General features: G+C 40.4%; 1 protein-coding gene across 5 annotated transcripts in view; it reads right to left on the bottom strand.

Annotated features, from left to right (window-relative positions):
• The window catches only part of PARD3B (par-3 family cell polarity regulator beta), a 1515381-nt gene that overhangs the window by 1181091 nt on the left and 317744 nt on the right, over positions 1-16546 (bottom strand). For 3 of the 5 annotated variants that reach the window (XM_056536585.1, XM_056536586.1, XM_056536589.1), the window contains exon 3: positions 10707-10860. In XM_056536585.1, the coding sequence (XP_056392560.1) occupies positions 10707-10860 (154 nt within the window). Of the gene's footprint in view, positions 1-783; positions 808-10706; positions 10861-16546 lie in introns of those variants that run through there. The other 2 variants (XM_056536588.1, XM_056536587.1) reach the window with 2 other exon arrangements.

Genomic DNA, 16546 nt, shown 5'->3' with positions numbered 1-16546 from the left:
TTCCCTGATGCACTCGACCGCCATCTCCTGTGGTATCCTAGTATAAAGAGATAACATAAAAAAAAGGAAAGGTTCACATTTACATTTAAATACAGTCCCATGCACCAAGTCATAAAAAGATATATACTGACAAATTGGCACCTTATAGAGAGAGACCAGATTCTAAGGAATCTAAAAATAGAAAAACCAATGATAGCTTTCAAGCGAACTAAAAATCTAAAAGATGAATTAGTACAAAGCAAAATAATAGAAAAAAGAACATCAGAAGAAAATTGGTTAAACAAGTCACTAATTAGAGGAAATAAAAAATGTGGGAACTGTAATTGGTGTAACCATTTCATGACAAGTAACTTTGTAAACTTAGGAGGGGTTAAAAAGGAAATAACGGACTTTATGTGTTGCAGGTCTAAAAATGTGATCTATGCGATTGTATGTGAGTGCATGAGGTTCTATATAGGTAGACCCATGAATGTCAGCAATAAACACAGAGTGAAAATCTACAATGTGGTGAGTTGCCTGTACTTCTTTCTTGCTATTGGAACTGTACGTACCCTGAGTTTCTATGTACATGAGCACCACCACACAAGATTCACCAACTTACTGCTAGCTGAGCTATACACATAGACGAAATAAGGGAGATGCATTGAGGGATAGCAGTGCCGACAAGCTTTACCTTTACTGAAGCTAGATATGAAACAACTGTTGTGCATAAATTGTTTCCTTGAAGTTGAAACTAAGTGCTAATTACCATTCATTTTAGCCTTTTACTTTTGGATTACTTACCTAGTTTTCAGAATCTTTCAACTTCTATGCCAAAGGAATTGCATGAAAATAAGAAGGAGGAGACAGAATAAGCAAGTTTACCAGAAATTTGAAAGGAAAAAAAAGCCCTGTTAGTCAATGCATAATATGTGTCAAAAGAATCAACATGTTATTCCCAGTTAATGTGAATGTCTGCAAACACTGGAGAACAGTCTGTGTGTATGTTAACAAGCTTTCATCAGTCAAGGGCACATGTGCAAAATGTAGAGACTTCTAGACAGAATTCAGGATAACATGCATATCCATGAAAGTCAGCGCATGCAACAGTAATTGTGAACATACAAAAGTACTGAAAATACCACTTGATGCTAAAAATTGATAGAATAAAAGAGATACTAAAGCCGATACCTGGTGGAGTGCTCCGCTGCTTCTCTGATCCGCATCATGCCGCAGCCCTGTTCTGCCGTTCCGATTACTGCTGCTGCTCCGTTCTGCAGTCTGCATCATGTGGTCTTATGGAGGAGCATGTGACACCCACGTCCCTCTACGTCGTCCCCTGCGCCCAACGTAACGCTACAGAGGAAGCAGAGTGACGTGTGTGTCACATGCTCCTCCATAAGACCACATGATTCAGACGGCAGAACGGAGCAGCAGAGCGGCGACAGGCAAGTAAGCAACTACAAGTCGGGTCCTTCTGGCTAAAAGTCGGGTCCTGCTGGCTAAAAGGGTGGTAATGCTGGCTAAAAGTCGGGTCCTGCTGGCTAAAAGGGGGGGTTCTGCTGGCTAAAAGGGGGGGTCCTGCCGGCTAAAAGGGGGGTCCTGCCGGCTAAAAGGGGGGGTCCTGCCGGCTAAAAGGGGGTGTCCTGCCGGCTAAAAGGGGGGTCCTGCTGGCTACAGGAGGGCTGATACAAATGTCTGCAGGGGGGGGTGCTGCTGTCTACAGGGTGGGCTGCTGTCTAATGTCTTCAACTATCTATATTACTTACAAGGGGATACTACCTACTATTAAAGACAATCTTACAGCAGAGTCACCTGTACTAACTTAAATTTATAGGTAGATAGTGCAGGTGACCCAGTTTCTAACGCTGCTCACCATGTGATCATCGTTCTCGCCGCCAATACAAATTCCCTGTTCTGTCCAATGGAGAAGAGAGAAATCTTGGCTCATACTACAGCAGCCGCCTCCATTGTACACAACAAGGACCCACATATCATACGGTAAGCAGTGCCAGAAACCGGGTCACTCTGCTGTCAGATTCCCTTTAAAATATAAGTACTCGTACTTGGTATTGTCAAGTACTAGAATTAAAGTATTGATACTCTTACTCGATCTTAAAAAAATGCTATTGGGACATCCTTAGTACAAACCTATCCTCATGACTGCTAAGCAGTGTAAGTGTTAACCCCTTAAAGGGGTACTCCGCCCCTAGACATCTTATGCCCTATCCAAAGGATAGGTAATAATATGTCAGATCGCCGCGGTCCCGCTGCTGGGGACCCCCGAGATTGCCGCTGCGGCACCCCGCTGTCATTACTGCACAGAGCGAGTTCGCTCTGCACGTAATGACGGGCAGTACAGGGAACGGAGCATCGTTACGTGATGGCCCCTCGTGACGTCACGGCCCGCCCCCTCAATACAAGTCTATTGGAGGGGGCGTGGCGGTCGTCACGCCCCTGCCATAGACTTGTATTAAGGGGGCGGGACGTGCTGTCACGAGGGGCGGAGCCATGATGTCACGCTGCTCTGTTCCCTGTATCACCCGTCATTACGCACAGAGCGAACTCGCTCTGTGCAGTAATTACAGCGGGGTGCCGCAGCGGCGATCCTGGGGGTCCCCAGCAGCGGGACCGCGGCGATCTGACATCTTATCCCCTATCCTTTGGATAGGGGATAAGATGTCTAGGGGCGGAGTACCCCTTTAAGGACCCAGGCAATTTTCAGTGTAGGACCGGGCCATTTTTTGCACATCTGACCACTGTCAATTTAAGCATTAATAACTCTGGGATGCTTTAACTTTTCATTCTGATTCTGTGATTATTTTTTCATGACATATTCTACTTTCTGTTAGTGGTAAATTTTTGTCGATACTTGCATCATTTCTTGGTGAAAAATTCCAAAATTTTAAGAAAAAATTTAAAATTTAGCATTTTTCTAACTTTGAAGCTCTCTATTTGTAAGGAAAATAGACATACCAAATAAATTATATATTGAGTCAAATATACAATGCGTCTACTTTATGTTTGCATCATAAAGTTGCCATGTTTTTACTTTTAGAAGACATCAGAGGGCTTCAAAGTTCAGCAGCAATTTTCCAATTTTCCACAAATTTTTCAAAATCTGAATTTTTCAGGGAAAAGTTCAGTTTTGAAATGGATTAGAGGGGTCTTTATATTCAAAATACCCCACAAATGACATCATAAAAACTACACCCCTCAAGCTATTCAAAATGACATTCAGTTAGTGTGTTAACCCTTTAGGTGTATCACAGGAACAGCAGCAAAGTGTAGGAGATAATTCAAAATCTTAATTTTTTTACACTCGCATGTTCTTGTAGACCCAGTTTTTGAATTTTTGCAAGGGGTAAAAGGAGAAAATGTACCCCAAAATGTGTAACCCAATTTCTCTCCAGTAAGGAAATACCTCATATGTGTATGTCAAGTGTTCGGCGGGCACAGTAGAGAGCTAAGAAGGGAAGGAGCAACAACGGGATTTTGTAGAGTGAATTTTGCTGAAATGGTTTTTGGGGGGCATGTCGCATTTAGGAAGCCCCTATGGTGCCAGAACAGCAGAAAAAAAACCACATGGCATATCATTTTGGAAACTACACCCCTCAAAGCACGTTAAAGGCAGATGTGCAAATGAAAAAAAAGAATTTTCACTAAAGTGTTTTTTTTCCCCCAAAATTTACCATTTTTACAAAAGGTAATGGGAGAAATGCCCTCCAAAATTTGTAACCCCATCTCTTCTGAATAAGAAAATTCCCCATGTTAGGATGTAAAATGCTCTGCGGGTGAATTACAATGCTCAGAAGTGAAGGAGTCACATTTGGCTTTCGGAAAGCAAATTGGAATGAAATGGTTTTTGGTGGATTTGTCACATTTAGGAAGCCCCTATGGTGCCAGAACAGAAAAAAAGACCAACATGGCATACTATTTTGGAAACTACACCACTCAAGGAACGTAACAAGGGGTACAGTGAGCATTAACACCTCACAGGTGTTTCACAACTTTTTGTTAAAGTTGGATGTGAAAAAACATTTTTCACTAAAATGATTGTTTTTCCCCAAATTTTACATTTTTACAAGGAGTAATAGGAGGAAATGACCCACAAAATTTGTAACCCCATTTCTTCTGCATATGGAAATACCCCATAAGTGGACATCAAGTGCTCTGCTGGCACACTACAATGCTCAGAAGAAGAGGAGAGCCATTGAGCTTTTGGAGAGTGAATTTGTTTGGAATGGAAGTCAGGGGCCATATGCTTTTACAAATCCCCCCGTGGTGCCAGAACAGTGGACCCCTCTACATATGACCCCATTTTGGAAACTACAACCCTCACAGAATTTAATAAGGGGTGCAGTGAGTATTTACACCCACTGGTGTTTGACAGATCTTATGAACAGTGGGTTGTGCAAATGAAAAAATTAAATTTTTCATTTTCACGGAACACTGTTCCAAAAATCTGTCAGACACCTGTGGGGAGTAAATGCCCACTGCACCCCTTGTTACACTAAGTGAGGGGTGTAGTTTCCAAAATGGGGTCACATGTGGGGGGGGGGGGTCCTTTGTTCTGGCACTATGAGGGCTTTGTAAACACACGTGGCCTTCAATTCCGGACAAATTTTCTCTTCAAAAGCCCAATCATTTTATTTTCCCATCCAATTTTAACGAAAATTCGTCAAACACCTGTGGGGTGTTAAGGCTCACTATACCCCTTGTTACATTCCCTGAGGGGTGTAGTTTCCAAAATGGGGTAACATGTGGGTATTTATTTTTTGCGTTTATGTCAGAACCGCTGGCGTTTGCTGACTTTAGCCTGTATAAATTAGTTCAGCTTTCAGGTGCTCCGGTGGGCTGGAAAATGTGGATAAAGTCTTAGGAGACTCTCCTAGGACTGTATCCACCTTTTCCAGCCCACCGGAGCACCTGAAAGCTGAACTAATTTATGCAGGATAAAGTCAGCAACTGCCGAGTCGAGAAGTTCATGAGGAATCGAATTACTGTAACTTCACTCATCTCTAATCTCCTGTTTTATAGTTTATTTTTCATATAATTATTTTCCATATCATTACCATGAATATTACTATGACCAGGATTATCACCATTTCTTAATTATACATATTTATTTTATATTTATTATTATTAATATATATATATATATATATATATATATATATATATATATATATATTTATTTCTTTCTTTCCCTCTCAACCCCCCCCCCCCCCCCCCCTCCACATATCCCAACCAGGTGGAAGCTGAGGACTGAACTCCCTTTTTTTACCTGAAAACTAAATTGAATGGATATTTGCAATTTAGTGCATTATTGCTTATGTAATAAATCAACCTAATAATAACTAAGTGGAAAGGCAAGGGTGAGACTTCAACATGTGACAAGCTTGTGCAGAACAATTTTGGCAGAACTTGGCTTTCCTTAGAGCACGTTATAGGTAATTTAAAATTAGGGATTATTGAGGATTTTATGTGGATGCTATCATTACATGCCACAGATATTCCATGGTTGGCTCTGTAATTTAACCTTAAACTGGTCAAATTTAGAAGATTTAGATGATAGCGGTGCAGAATGTAAGAATCATTTATTTGTAAATGGTGGCCTTTAATCAGAAATTGAAAAGGTTTCCTACACATCAGCAATGTACCTAAACAGCATTATGAGGAACATATAAGGCCTTGCTTAAAAAGCATACTGAAACATACAGACATACATAATGGACATTCTAATTAGAATGTAGCTTTGCACTTGTGATATGTGCAATGAGAAAAAAAAATGTGAATAAAGAAAAAAAAGGATCAAAACAAGGCTGCATGCAAATGGCACCCTTCAAGTAATACAGAGCCATATTGGAACCCACAGACCGCTATTAAAGCTTACCATACCACTATTTACCACCTACAATACACAGTACAGTAAAACCTCTCCAAAAGACTATGGGGGAAATTTATCAAAACCTGACAAGAGGAAAAGTTGCTGAGTTGCCCATAGCAACCAATCAGATCGCTTCTTTCATTTTTCACAAGCCTTTTAAAAAATGAAAGAAGTGATCTGATTGGTTGCTATGGGCAACTCAGCAACTTTTCCTCTGGACAGATTTAGATAAATCTCCCCCCATCTCCTTATTCATACCAGAATTTGTGTGACGAATTTTCAGTTCACCATACATTTATAATCATGGCTATTTACTTTTCATGACTATTTCCAATGAAAAAGTTGGTGGTCTTATCAAAGAGGTTTCACTGTATATAGATAAAGGCCCTCATCTACTAAGCTAAAACCCACTCGTTTTTGTCGGGTTTTTTTTCAAGTTATTTTGGTGCATAGTGTCTGCGACATGTCTGAAATAGTGTGGGACAGTGTGGGACAGTGTGCACCAGGAAAATCTGACTAACCCGACACTACATTGCGAAAAGGTGGAAAGGGGCATGGTCTGCCACAAAAGGGGTGTGGTCAAAAAGTTTGATCACAACCCAACCAATTTATAAGTGAATTGACAAAAAATCCTGTGACTAAATGGCTGGAAATTTAAACCTAGAAATAGCTGGTCAGAAAATGTTACTGACTTGTAAGGCTACTTTCACACTGCCGTTGCTCCTTGTCGAGAATGGCCGTCAAAGTCTCTCTTTTTTTTTCCTGACTTTAACAGCCATTCTTATAATGGGGAGCAATGGCAAACAACGGGTCCCGGTGGCTCACATTTACTATTATGGGGACCACCGGGACCCTTTATGAATAACAGGAGAAAAAGACGGCACATGCTGTAATTTTTCTCCAGTTATTCTTCCCGGCTCGCCAAGCAGCCGTCACACTGCCGTGCACTAACAGCAGTGTGAAAGGGGCCTGAAAGGGGTATTCCAGGAATATTGTTTAATTGACTATGCTAAAGGGGCTGTAAAGTTAGTGTAGATCATAATATAGAGTATGTACCTGTGTGTGACGGTTTTCTTACAATTCTTCTGTGATTTTCACTCCAATATTTATTTTTACCAGCATACAAAAGGACTGTTGTCATTGCAATGCGGCCGAGACCTGACTCACTAGTCAGCTGATGACAGGGAGCCTGTCTGCTTCAATGGGTGGAGCGACCGCTTGGTCGGAGAGGGATCAATCTGCAACTAATGCAACAGCTGTAGGCACCCTGATTGAAAACCACAGGTCTTTGAATGGATGCAGCTAATTTATGTTTCAATAAGTGGGGTAGCTTATGTGTGGGAGGAAGGAAAATGGAATTGTGGGATTTGTAGTCAAAAAAAGAAAAGTCAAACAGGAAATACCAGTTCACAAAAAGCTAGCCACAGTTTTATGGTAATTTCATAACATAGCCATTTAGTCCAAAGACAAGAACAGATCCTTCCTAAGCATGTCCATAACTGCCTGCTAGGTACGTACTAAAATCACCTTATGGTGGATAACCTCTTTAATATGTGAATCCCCATAGTAAATAGAGAGGAATCCTGCAAGTTTAAAACAACATTTCATACGATTAAAAACAAAACACTCTTAGTAAATGAGGGCCAAAATACTTTTTTTTTTTTCTTCTGGAGAATTCAACCTCTAGAGGACATACATATGCATACATGTTTAACCTGTTAAGGACCAAGGGCGTACAGGTACTTCCTTGTGTTCTGGAACTTAAAAACCAAGAAACCTTAAGCAGCTTTGAAGCGAGCGCTGATTCCGTGATGCAGCCGATCCAATTATATAACCCCGCCGCTCAATAAAAAAAATCCCCCCTAATTTACCATTTTACAAAGAAAGAAAATAAATGAACATATTTGGTATCACTGCGTGCGCAAATGTCCAAACTATTCAAATATAACATTTATGATTCTGTACGGTAAATGACATAAGCATTAAAAATCACATCATACATCATTTTTTATTTTTTATTTTTTTTAAAGAGATTAAAAAGTCCCATCAAAATAAAAATGGTACTGATAAAAACCAGAGAGCACGGCACAAAAAATGAGCCCCATACATCCCTATATACGGAAAAATAAAGAAAATATAGAGGTCAGAAAAGGACCTTTTCATGCATACCAATTTCGTTAAAAAAAGTTTGCATTTTTTTTTAAGCACAATAATAGAAAAACTATATAAATTGGATATCATTCTAATTGCATTGACCTAGAATAAAGATAATGTATTAATCTTACCATAAAATGCACTGTGTAAAAACCAAAAACCCCAAAAGTTGCAGAATTTCAGTTTTATTATAAATTCCCCTCCCAAATAATAAGTGTTTTGTTTCGCAGTACATTTTATGGTAAAAGTACAATTGGTCACACAAAAAAACAAGCCCTTGTTAGGCCTGTAGGTGAACAATTTTTAAATAATATGGATATGAAAAGGAGAGGTGGAAAAAACGCAAAAAGAAAATTGGTCTGGTCCATAAATGGGTACTCCAGTGGAAAACCTTTTTGTTTTTTAAATCAATTGGTGCCAAAAAGTTAAACAGATTTGCAAACTACTTCTATTTAAAAATCTTAACCCAGTACTGGAAGGATTAAGATTTTTAAATAGAAGTAATTTGCAAATCTGTTTAACTTTCTGACACCAGTTGATTATAAAAAAAAAATAGTTTTCCACATGAGTACCCTTTAAGGCCAATAGGGGCAAATAATCCCATTCCCCACTCCTTAGTTTTTTGACATGACTCATAGGCCAAACAGACATCTGAGAATACTGAATTGCTAAGTCTAAGGGGAGTATCATTTAAAAAAAATACAGGAACTGGGAGATTTGCCCTTTATTTGGGAATTTTCTCCAAGAATGTGTCAGGAAAAGTTGTCAAGTTGAAAGAGACTGAATAGTCCTGATTTATCAAACTGTGTGATAGATGTTCCCACTGCGACCAATCACCCCTCAGCTGTTCATTTACCAAAGATTTTAAAGGAGTAGTCCAATCCTTAAGATAGGGCATAAGTTTCAGATCGCGGGGGGTCCAACCACTGGGGCCCCCCGCGATCTCCTGTATGGGGACCCGGCAGCCCACGGGAAGGGGGTGCGTTGAACACCGCATGAAGCGGCAGCTGACACGCCCCTTCAATACAACTCTATGGTAGAGCAGGAGCGCTGCCTTTGGCAATCTCCGACTCTCCCATAGCTCTGTATTGAGGGGGTGTGTCAGCTGCCGCTTCGTGCAGTGGTCAACACGACCCCTTCCCGCAGGCTGCTGGGGCTCCATACAGGAGATTGCGGGGAGTCCCAGCGGTCAGACCTCCTACGATATGAAACTTATCCCCTATCCTTAGGATAGGGGATACGTTTTTCAGGACTGGACTACTCCTTTAAGATATGAAAGCGGAGATGTGATCGGCTGTTCTGGGAAAAAATCTCTCCAGATTTTCACACGTGCGGAATTCCGTATTGTAATTAATGGGATTCTGCTGCTTTGTGCACACAAAAACATCTGCCGTTCAAATTCAGAATTCCGTGTCCGCACCCACAGTTTGAGGAATGACCGAATGGAGATTTTCTGTGCGGAAATTCCGGACGTGTGAACATAGCCTCACACATTTTGATAAATCAGGGATGATGTGTTGATAGAAACAGTATTCCTGCTGAAGAGAAAATCTGTCCCTAGTGGAACAAATTTGTAGCTACTTTAGCATCCCAAACTGACTAAAACAACCTGTGACTCTGGTTGGCTTATAAGCTAGTGTACCAGTGTTTGCCGATCAAACAATTTTGTAAAGTGAGGAAACATGGCAGATGATTAGTACTAATGGTGATGTCTCCTTTATTTTCTTTCATTAAAGCAAATTAGGGCAGCATCAGACCTACTGCATGGGGCAATATACATATACACACTTGTTTTCTTTTCATCTATCTTTGAAATCCATTCTACAGTTTATCATTTATTTCTCACCTAATTAGTTCTTATAATTGTAAATGCTGAGATGTTATGGAGATAATAAAAGAGCTAATTACCACTAGCTCATTTCTACAATATGATATGACACTGAAAATTGTATTATTACTTAAGTGTGCCACTTGCATTGTCGCTGATGAGTGCAGAGAGGAAGATCTGCAATGTAATTTGGCTTCTAACTGTGCATTGTACAAGGAAATTTAAACAAAACCAGATATTCATGTTTGTGCTGGCAGAAAAATAAAGGAAAAATACACATTTTCCTTATCTGAGCGTAATGTACATAAAGAAACAAAGCAATGTGTAATTACAAATCCTATTTGTGCTACTATTTTAAACTTGTTATGGCAACTCAACTAATCAACCTGTAACAAAGATTTTCAGAATTAACGATAAAATAGAAACTTGCAGTCAAAAGATATAAGGACCTTGCATATGAGACATACAGAAGAGACACGATGTGACAGATAACTGCTGATGTTTAAGATGCAGACAAAAAAAAAGAAATCGAGATGCCATGTAACAATACATCCTACAAGATTTCCTTCTTCTAGAATTTAGTTTGATGCCATCATTTTGGTCTAAGATCTTTGTTGCAGTGTCATACATACTGTTTGATTCTTGTATAAAATACTGAGCTTGGAACTAATGCAAACAGAATATAAAATAAGTCAGATAGTAAGCCTACTATTATGCTCCTCTTGAGTATTTGCTGAAGAGATAAAGCTATCCAGAGAAATATCTTACTATGGCCATTCATACTTTATAAAGTTTTAGTTTTTTTTTTAATGATAAGCAAAGTAACCGCAGAGTGGACAATGGAAAATGTCATACCAAGCTTTAGAGCTGAGGAAGTAACTTCGATTTCCCCCCGAAGTGGCTGGTGTTGAGAGTCTGTTTTAAAGATTTCAGGACTGAGATGGTCTGTGATATTGGATGCATTATCGGTTCTGCTCGATGCGTCCTGTTCATCAAACACAGCGATCAGCTGAGAAAAGAACAGAGAAGTTGTTAAATATGTGACAAACTATAAATAGCAACAAGCTCTACTAAATGACATTCACAACAATAATCAGTTCTAGGAATTATATGCCATCTAATTTTTAAAGGTGTGATATCTTTTCATTTCCAAGAAATGTTTCACAGATGTCATAACAAGCCACTTATATGGAGTTACAATAGACATAGTAGATGATGATTATTAATACTGTTAATCTACATAAAAGATCGAAAATGCAACATTGGATATAGTAGTTTCACATTAGGCAGAATATAATGGGATAGGTTAATATACCCTAATATTTTACAGAAATACATGAATTCCCCAAAATATCATTATGTACAGTAATAATAATAATGATAATAATTCAGATTTTTATTTTAAATACATAGTAACATGCATTTAAAACAAACAAAAGAAAGCATAAATTCCTTAAAAATATGTTTAACAAAAAGAATGATTTTAACAATGTGTTATTTTCCGAAGACACATAGCCGTAACTTGAAAGTATTGATACATCCATGAAACCTTGCTTAAATGGTATCCCCGGGATCTCTAGAAAGGGAGCCTGATCCATGTCCCAAACAGCAAACTGACCGTCATTAGTAGTCACTTTTAAATAAAGCATTAAATTGTTTAATACTACTGCCCCTTCTGGCCATTTTTGTATTTGGAGAATGAGAGTGGCCAAGTAGTTGACTGTGGCCTTTAACCTTTTAAGGACGCCAGGCGTATGCATATACCCTGCATCCCGAGTCCTTAAGGACGTGGGACGTATGCATACACCCGTGGGAATTCCGGTCCCTGCAGCTAGCCGGTTGGGGACCGGACCGGAATGCCTGCTGAAATCATTCAGCAGGCATCCCGGCACATCGCCGAGGGGGGTCCTGAGAACCCCCCCTCCATGTCGGCGATCGCAGAAAATTGCATGTCAATTCAGACATGCAATTTTCTGCTATTCCGGGCTGATCGGGTCTCTGGTGACCTGATCACCCAGAAAATAGGGATGATCAGAGCTGTCAGGGACAACCCCGATCATCCTGAGGGATAAGAGTGAGGTCGGAGTGCTGCGATCTTCTCCTATCCCTGCCATTAGTCAGAACTGATTCTGACCAATGGCAGGGCAACCCCCCCGTTCTGCCCTCCCCTGGATGTCGAGGGGATTGTGGGAAGAAGATGGAGGCCGGTACCTGGAGGAGAAAATGCCTGGGGACCCCAGATCGTCGCTGGAGACTGCTGGATCCTGGCTCAGGTAGGGAAACTACGGTGGGGGTGGGGGGGGGGGGGGGGGAATGAAAGTGAAAGTTAAGTGATCTTTACTGTGGCAAGCACTAGGAAGGCCAAACTGCAACTCCCAGCATGCCCAGACAGCCAAAGGCTGTCTGGGCATGCTGGGAGTTGTAGTTTTGCAACATCTGGAAGGTCACAGTTTGGAGACCACTGTTACAGTGGTGTCCAAACGGTAGCCCTCCAGATGTTGCCAAACTACAACTCTCAGCATGCCTAGACTGCCCAGGTATGCTGGGAGTTGTAGTTCTTTAACATCTGTCCCTTCAGATTTAGCAATTTTCATAAAATTTTTGAAAATTGCTGCTCTACTTTGAAGCCCTCTAATTTTTTCAAAAAGCAAAAATATGTCCATGTTATGATGCCAACATAAAGTGGACATATTGTATTTGTAAATAAAAATTAAATTTATTTGGAATATCCATTTTCCTTACAAGTAGAGAGCTTCAAAGTTAGAAAAATGCAAAATTTTCAAAATTTTCATGACATTTTGGGATTTTTCACCAAAAAAGGATGCAGGTAACGCTGAAAATTTACCACCAAAATAAAGTAGAATATGTCACGAAAAAATTATCTTAGAATCAGAATATTCGGTAAAAGTGTTTTCGAGTTATTAATTTGTAAAGCGATGGTGGTCAGAATTGAAAAAAAGGGCTCAGTCCTTAAGGTGAAAAAGGGCTGCGTCCTTAAGGGGTTAATGCCCTCACGATAGAAGGGTTGTGGTACAATATCATAGGGAGTATGAGAAGTCATTTTCTGTCTCAGTACAAAGGGACAAAACAGAAGGGCTGAAATATTAAACAATAGGGTTAGCATAACAATAAGCAATATTGTCATTTACATTTATTTTGACAAGAAACTTCCTGTCTATGCAAATTTATGCGCAAAAAAAGTATCTTCCTCCAGGAGGAATAAACATTCTTAACAAGTAAAATAAGCGTATTTAATTAACGACGAAAACCTATGATCACAGCTCCAACCCGAGATCACAGTACAATAGTAATGTTGCAAATAATGGATTATTTAGGCTGTCACACATACATAGCTAATAATAATCTGTGACAACAGAATAAAATGGATAATTTAAAGAATTTAACAACAAGTACACTAAAAACCACAAAAGGTTTTATAAGGAACACAGTTCTCCATGAACAACTGAAGGAACACAAAAGAAAATGCAATTACCGCTCAAATCACTCCAAACGAAACAAAAAAAATAAAAAAAAACAAGTGTGACTACAGTTAACCCTAACTATTCATTTTACTCATGAAATTAACCGAACTGGTGACCACTGGTGTTTATTTCTTCTTTTTTTTTTTTTTTTTTTTTTATATAGTGAATAATGCATTAAAGGGGTATTCCTATCTGAAGACATTATCCCCTATCCACAGGATAGGAGAGAAAAAGCTGATTGGTAGGGGTCCAAATGTTGGGACTCCCCCCAATCCCTTGAATGGGAAAAAGTGTCCCTGAAATGAATGTCAAGCTCCACACATTCTCTATGGGGCCAGTAAACATTATTAACCCCTTAACCCCTTAAGGACCAGGCCATTTTACACCTTAGTATCACAGCGTTTTTTGCACATCTGACCACTGTCACTTTAAACATTAATAACTCTGGAATGCTTTTAATTATCATTCTGATTCCGAGATAGTTTTTTCGTGACATATTCTACTTTAACATAGTTGTAAAATTTTGTGGTAAATTGCATCATTTCTTGGAGAAAAATCCCCAAATTTGATGAAAATTTTGCATTTTTCTAACTTTGAAGCTCTCTGATTGTAAGGAAAATGGATATTCCAAATAATTTTTTTCTGATTCACATATACAATATGTCCACTTTATGATTGCATCATAAAATTGATGTGTTTTTACTTTTGGAAGACACCAGAGGGCTTCAAAGTTCAGCAGCAATTTTAGAATTTTTCACAAAATTTTCAAACTCACTATTTTTCAGGGATCAGTTCAGGTTTGAAGTAAATTTGAAGGGTCTTCATCTTAGAAATTCCCCACAAATGACCCCATTATAAAAACTGCACCCCCCCCCCCAAAGTATTCAAAATGACATTCAGTCAGCGTTTTAACCCTTTAGGTGTTTCACAGGAATAGCAGCAAAGTGAAGGAGAAAATTCACAATCTTCATTTTTTACACTCGCATGTTCTTGTAGACCCAATTTTTGAATTTTTACAAGGGGTAAAAGGAGAAAATGTATACTTATGTTTGTAGCCCAATTTCTCTCGAGTAAGCACATACCTCATATGTCTATGTAAATTGTTCGGCGGACGCAGTAGAGGGCTCAGAAGCGAACACATGCCATACCATTTTGGAAACTAGACCCCTTGAGGAATGTAACAAGGAATTAAGTGAGCCTTAATACCCCACAGGTGTTTCACGACTTTTGCATATTTAAAAAAAAATAAAATACAAAAAATTCACAAAAATGTGTGTTTCCCCCAAAATTTCACATTTTTGCAAAGGTTAATAGCAGAAAATACCCCCCAAAATTTGTAACACCCTCTCTTCTGAGTATGGAGGTACCCCATAAGTTGACCTGAAGTGCCCTACAGGCGAACTACAATGCTCAGAAGAGAAGGAGTCATATTTGGCTTTTTGAGAGCAAATTTTGCTCGGGGGGCATGTTGCATTTAGGAAGCCCCTATGGTGCCAGGACAGCAAAATAACCCCCACATGCATACCCCCCCCCCGCATACCATTTTGGAAACTAGACCCCTTGAGGAACATAAGGGGTACAGTGAGCATTTACCCCCCACTGGTGTCTGTCAGATCTTTGGAACAGTGGGATGTACAAAATTTTTAATTTGCACAGCCCAATGTTCCAAAGATCTGTCAGACACCAGTGGGGTGTAAATTCTCACTGCACCCCTCATTACATTCCGTGAGGGGTGTAGTTTCCGAAATGGGGTCACATGTGTTTTTTTTTTTTTGCATTTGTCAAAACCACTGTAACAATTAGCCACCCCTGTGCAAATCACCTAAAATGTGCATGGTGCACTCTCCCTTCTGGGCCTTGTTGTGCGCCCCCAGAGCACTTTGCGCCCACATATGGGGTATCTCCGTAGTCGGGAGAAATGGCATTACAAATTTTGGGGGGCTCTTTTTCCCTTTTACCTCTTGTCAAAATGAAAAGTATAGGGCAACACCAGCATGTTAGTGTAAAAAATTTATTTTTTTACACTAATATGCTGGTGTAGACCCCAACTTCCCCTTTTCATAAGGGGTAAAAGGAGAAAAAGCCCCCAAAATTTGTTAGGCAATTTCTCCAAAGTACGGAGATACCCCATATGTGGCCCTAAACTGTTTCCTTGAAATACGACAGGGCTCCAGAGTGAGAGAGCGCCATGCGCATTTGAGGACTAAATTAGGGATTGCATAGGGGTGGACATAGGGGTATTCTACGCCAGTGATTCCCAAACAGGGTGCCTCCAGCTGGAGGCTCCATTTTGGAAACACTGCCGTACAATACATTTTTCTTGGGGGGGGGGGGGGAACAGTGTAAGGGGGTGTATATGTAGTGTTTTACCCTTTATCATGTGTTAGTGTAGTATAGTGTTTTTAGGGTACATTCACACTGGAGGAGGTTTACAGTGAGTTCCCTGCTAGGATTTTGCCGCAGCTCATACTTGAAGCAGAAAACTTACTGTAAGCACGCCCGTGTGAATGTACCCTGTACGTTCACGTGGGGGGGGGGGGGGGGGAACCTCCAGCTGTTTCAAAACTACAACTCCCAGCATGTACTGATCACCGAAGGGCATGCTGGGAGATGTAGTTATGCAACAGCTGGAGGGATCGCAACTACAACTCCCAGCATGCTGGGATTTGCAGGTTTGCAACATCTGGAGAGCTACAGTATAGAGACCACTGCAAACTGTGGCCCTCCAGACGCTGCAAAACTACAAATCCCAGCAGGCCCAGACAGCAAACAGTTGTGTGGGCATGCTAGGAGTTGTAGTTTTGCAACATCTGGAGGGCTATAGTTCAGAGACTACCATATAGTGGTCTCAAACTGTAGCCCTCCAGCTGTTGCAAAACTACAACTCCCAGCATGCCCAAACAGCTGTCTGGGCAAGCTGGGAGTTGTAGTTTTGCAACATCAGGAGGGCTACAGTTAGAGACCACTCTATAATGGTCTCAAACTCTACCCTGCAGATGTTGCTAGGCAATTTACCGGCTTCCGTCGGATCCAGCCGCACGTCATCGCCGCCCGCCGATCTCCGTCGCCCGCAGCCTCCGTCGCCCGCAGCCTCCGTCGCCCGCCTGGATCGATAAGTGGATCTTCAGCGCCGGTCCCCATCGTTTCCCCGTCCTTCCCCGCTAATAACTATTGCAAGGATTAAGATATTTTAATCGAAGTAATTTACAAATC

This window comes from Hyla sarda, chromosome 8 (genome assembly GCF_029499605.1).
Source record: "Hyla sarda isolate aHylSar1 chromosome 8, aHylSar1.hap1, whole genome shotgun sequence".
NCBI classification, from domain to species: domain Eukaryota; kingdom Metazoa; phylum Chordata; class Amphibia; order Anura; family Hylidae; genus Hyla; species Hyla sarda.
The sequence above is the reverse complement of the archived record's forward strand: the minus strand, read 5'-3'. Positions and strand labels throughout refer to the sequence as shown.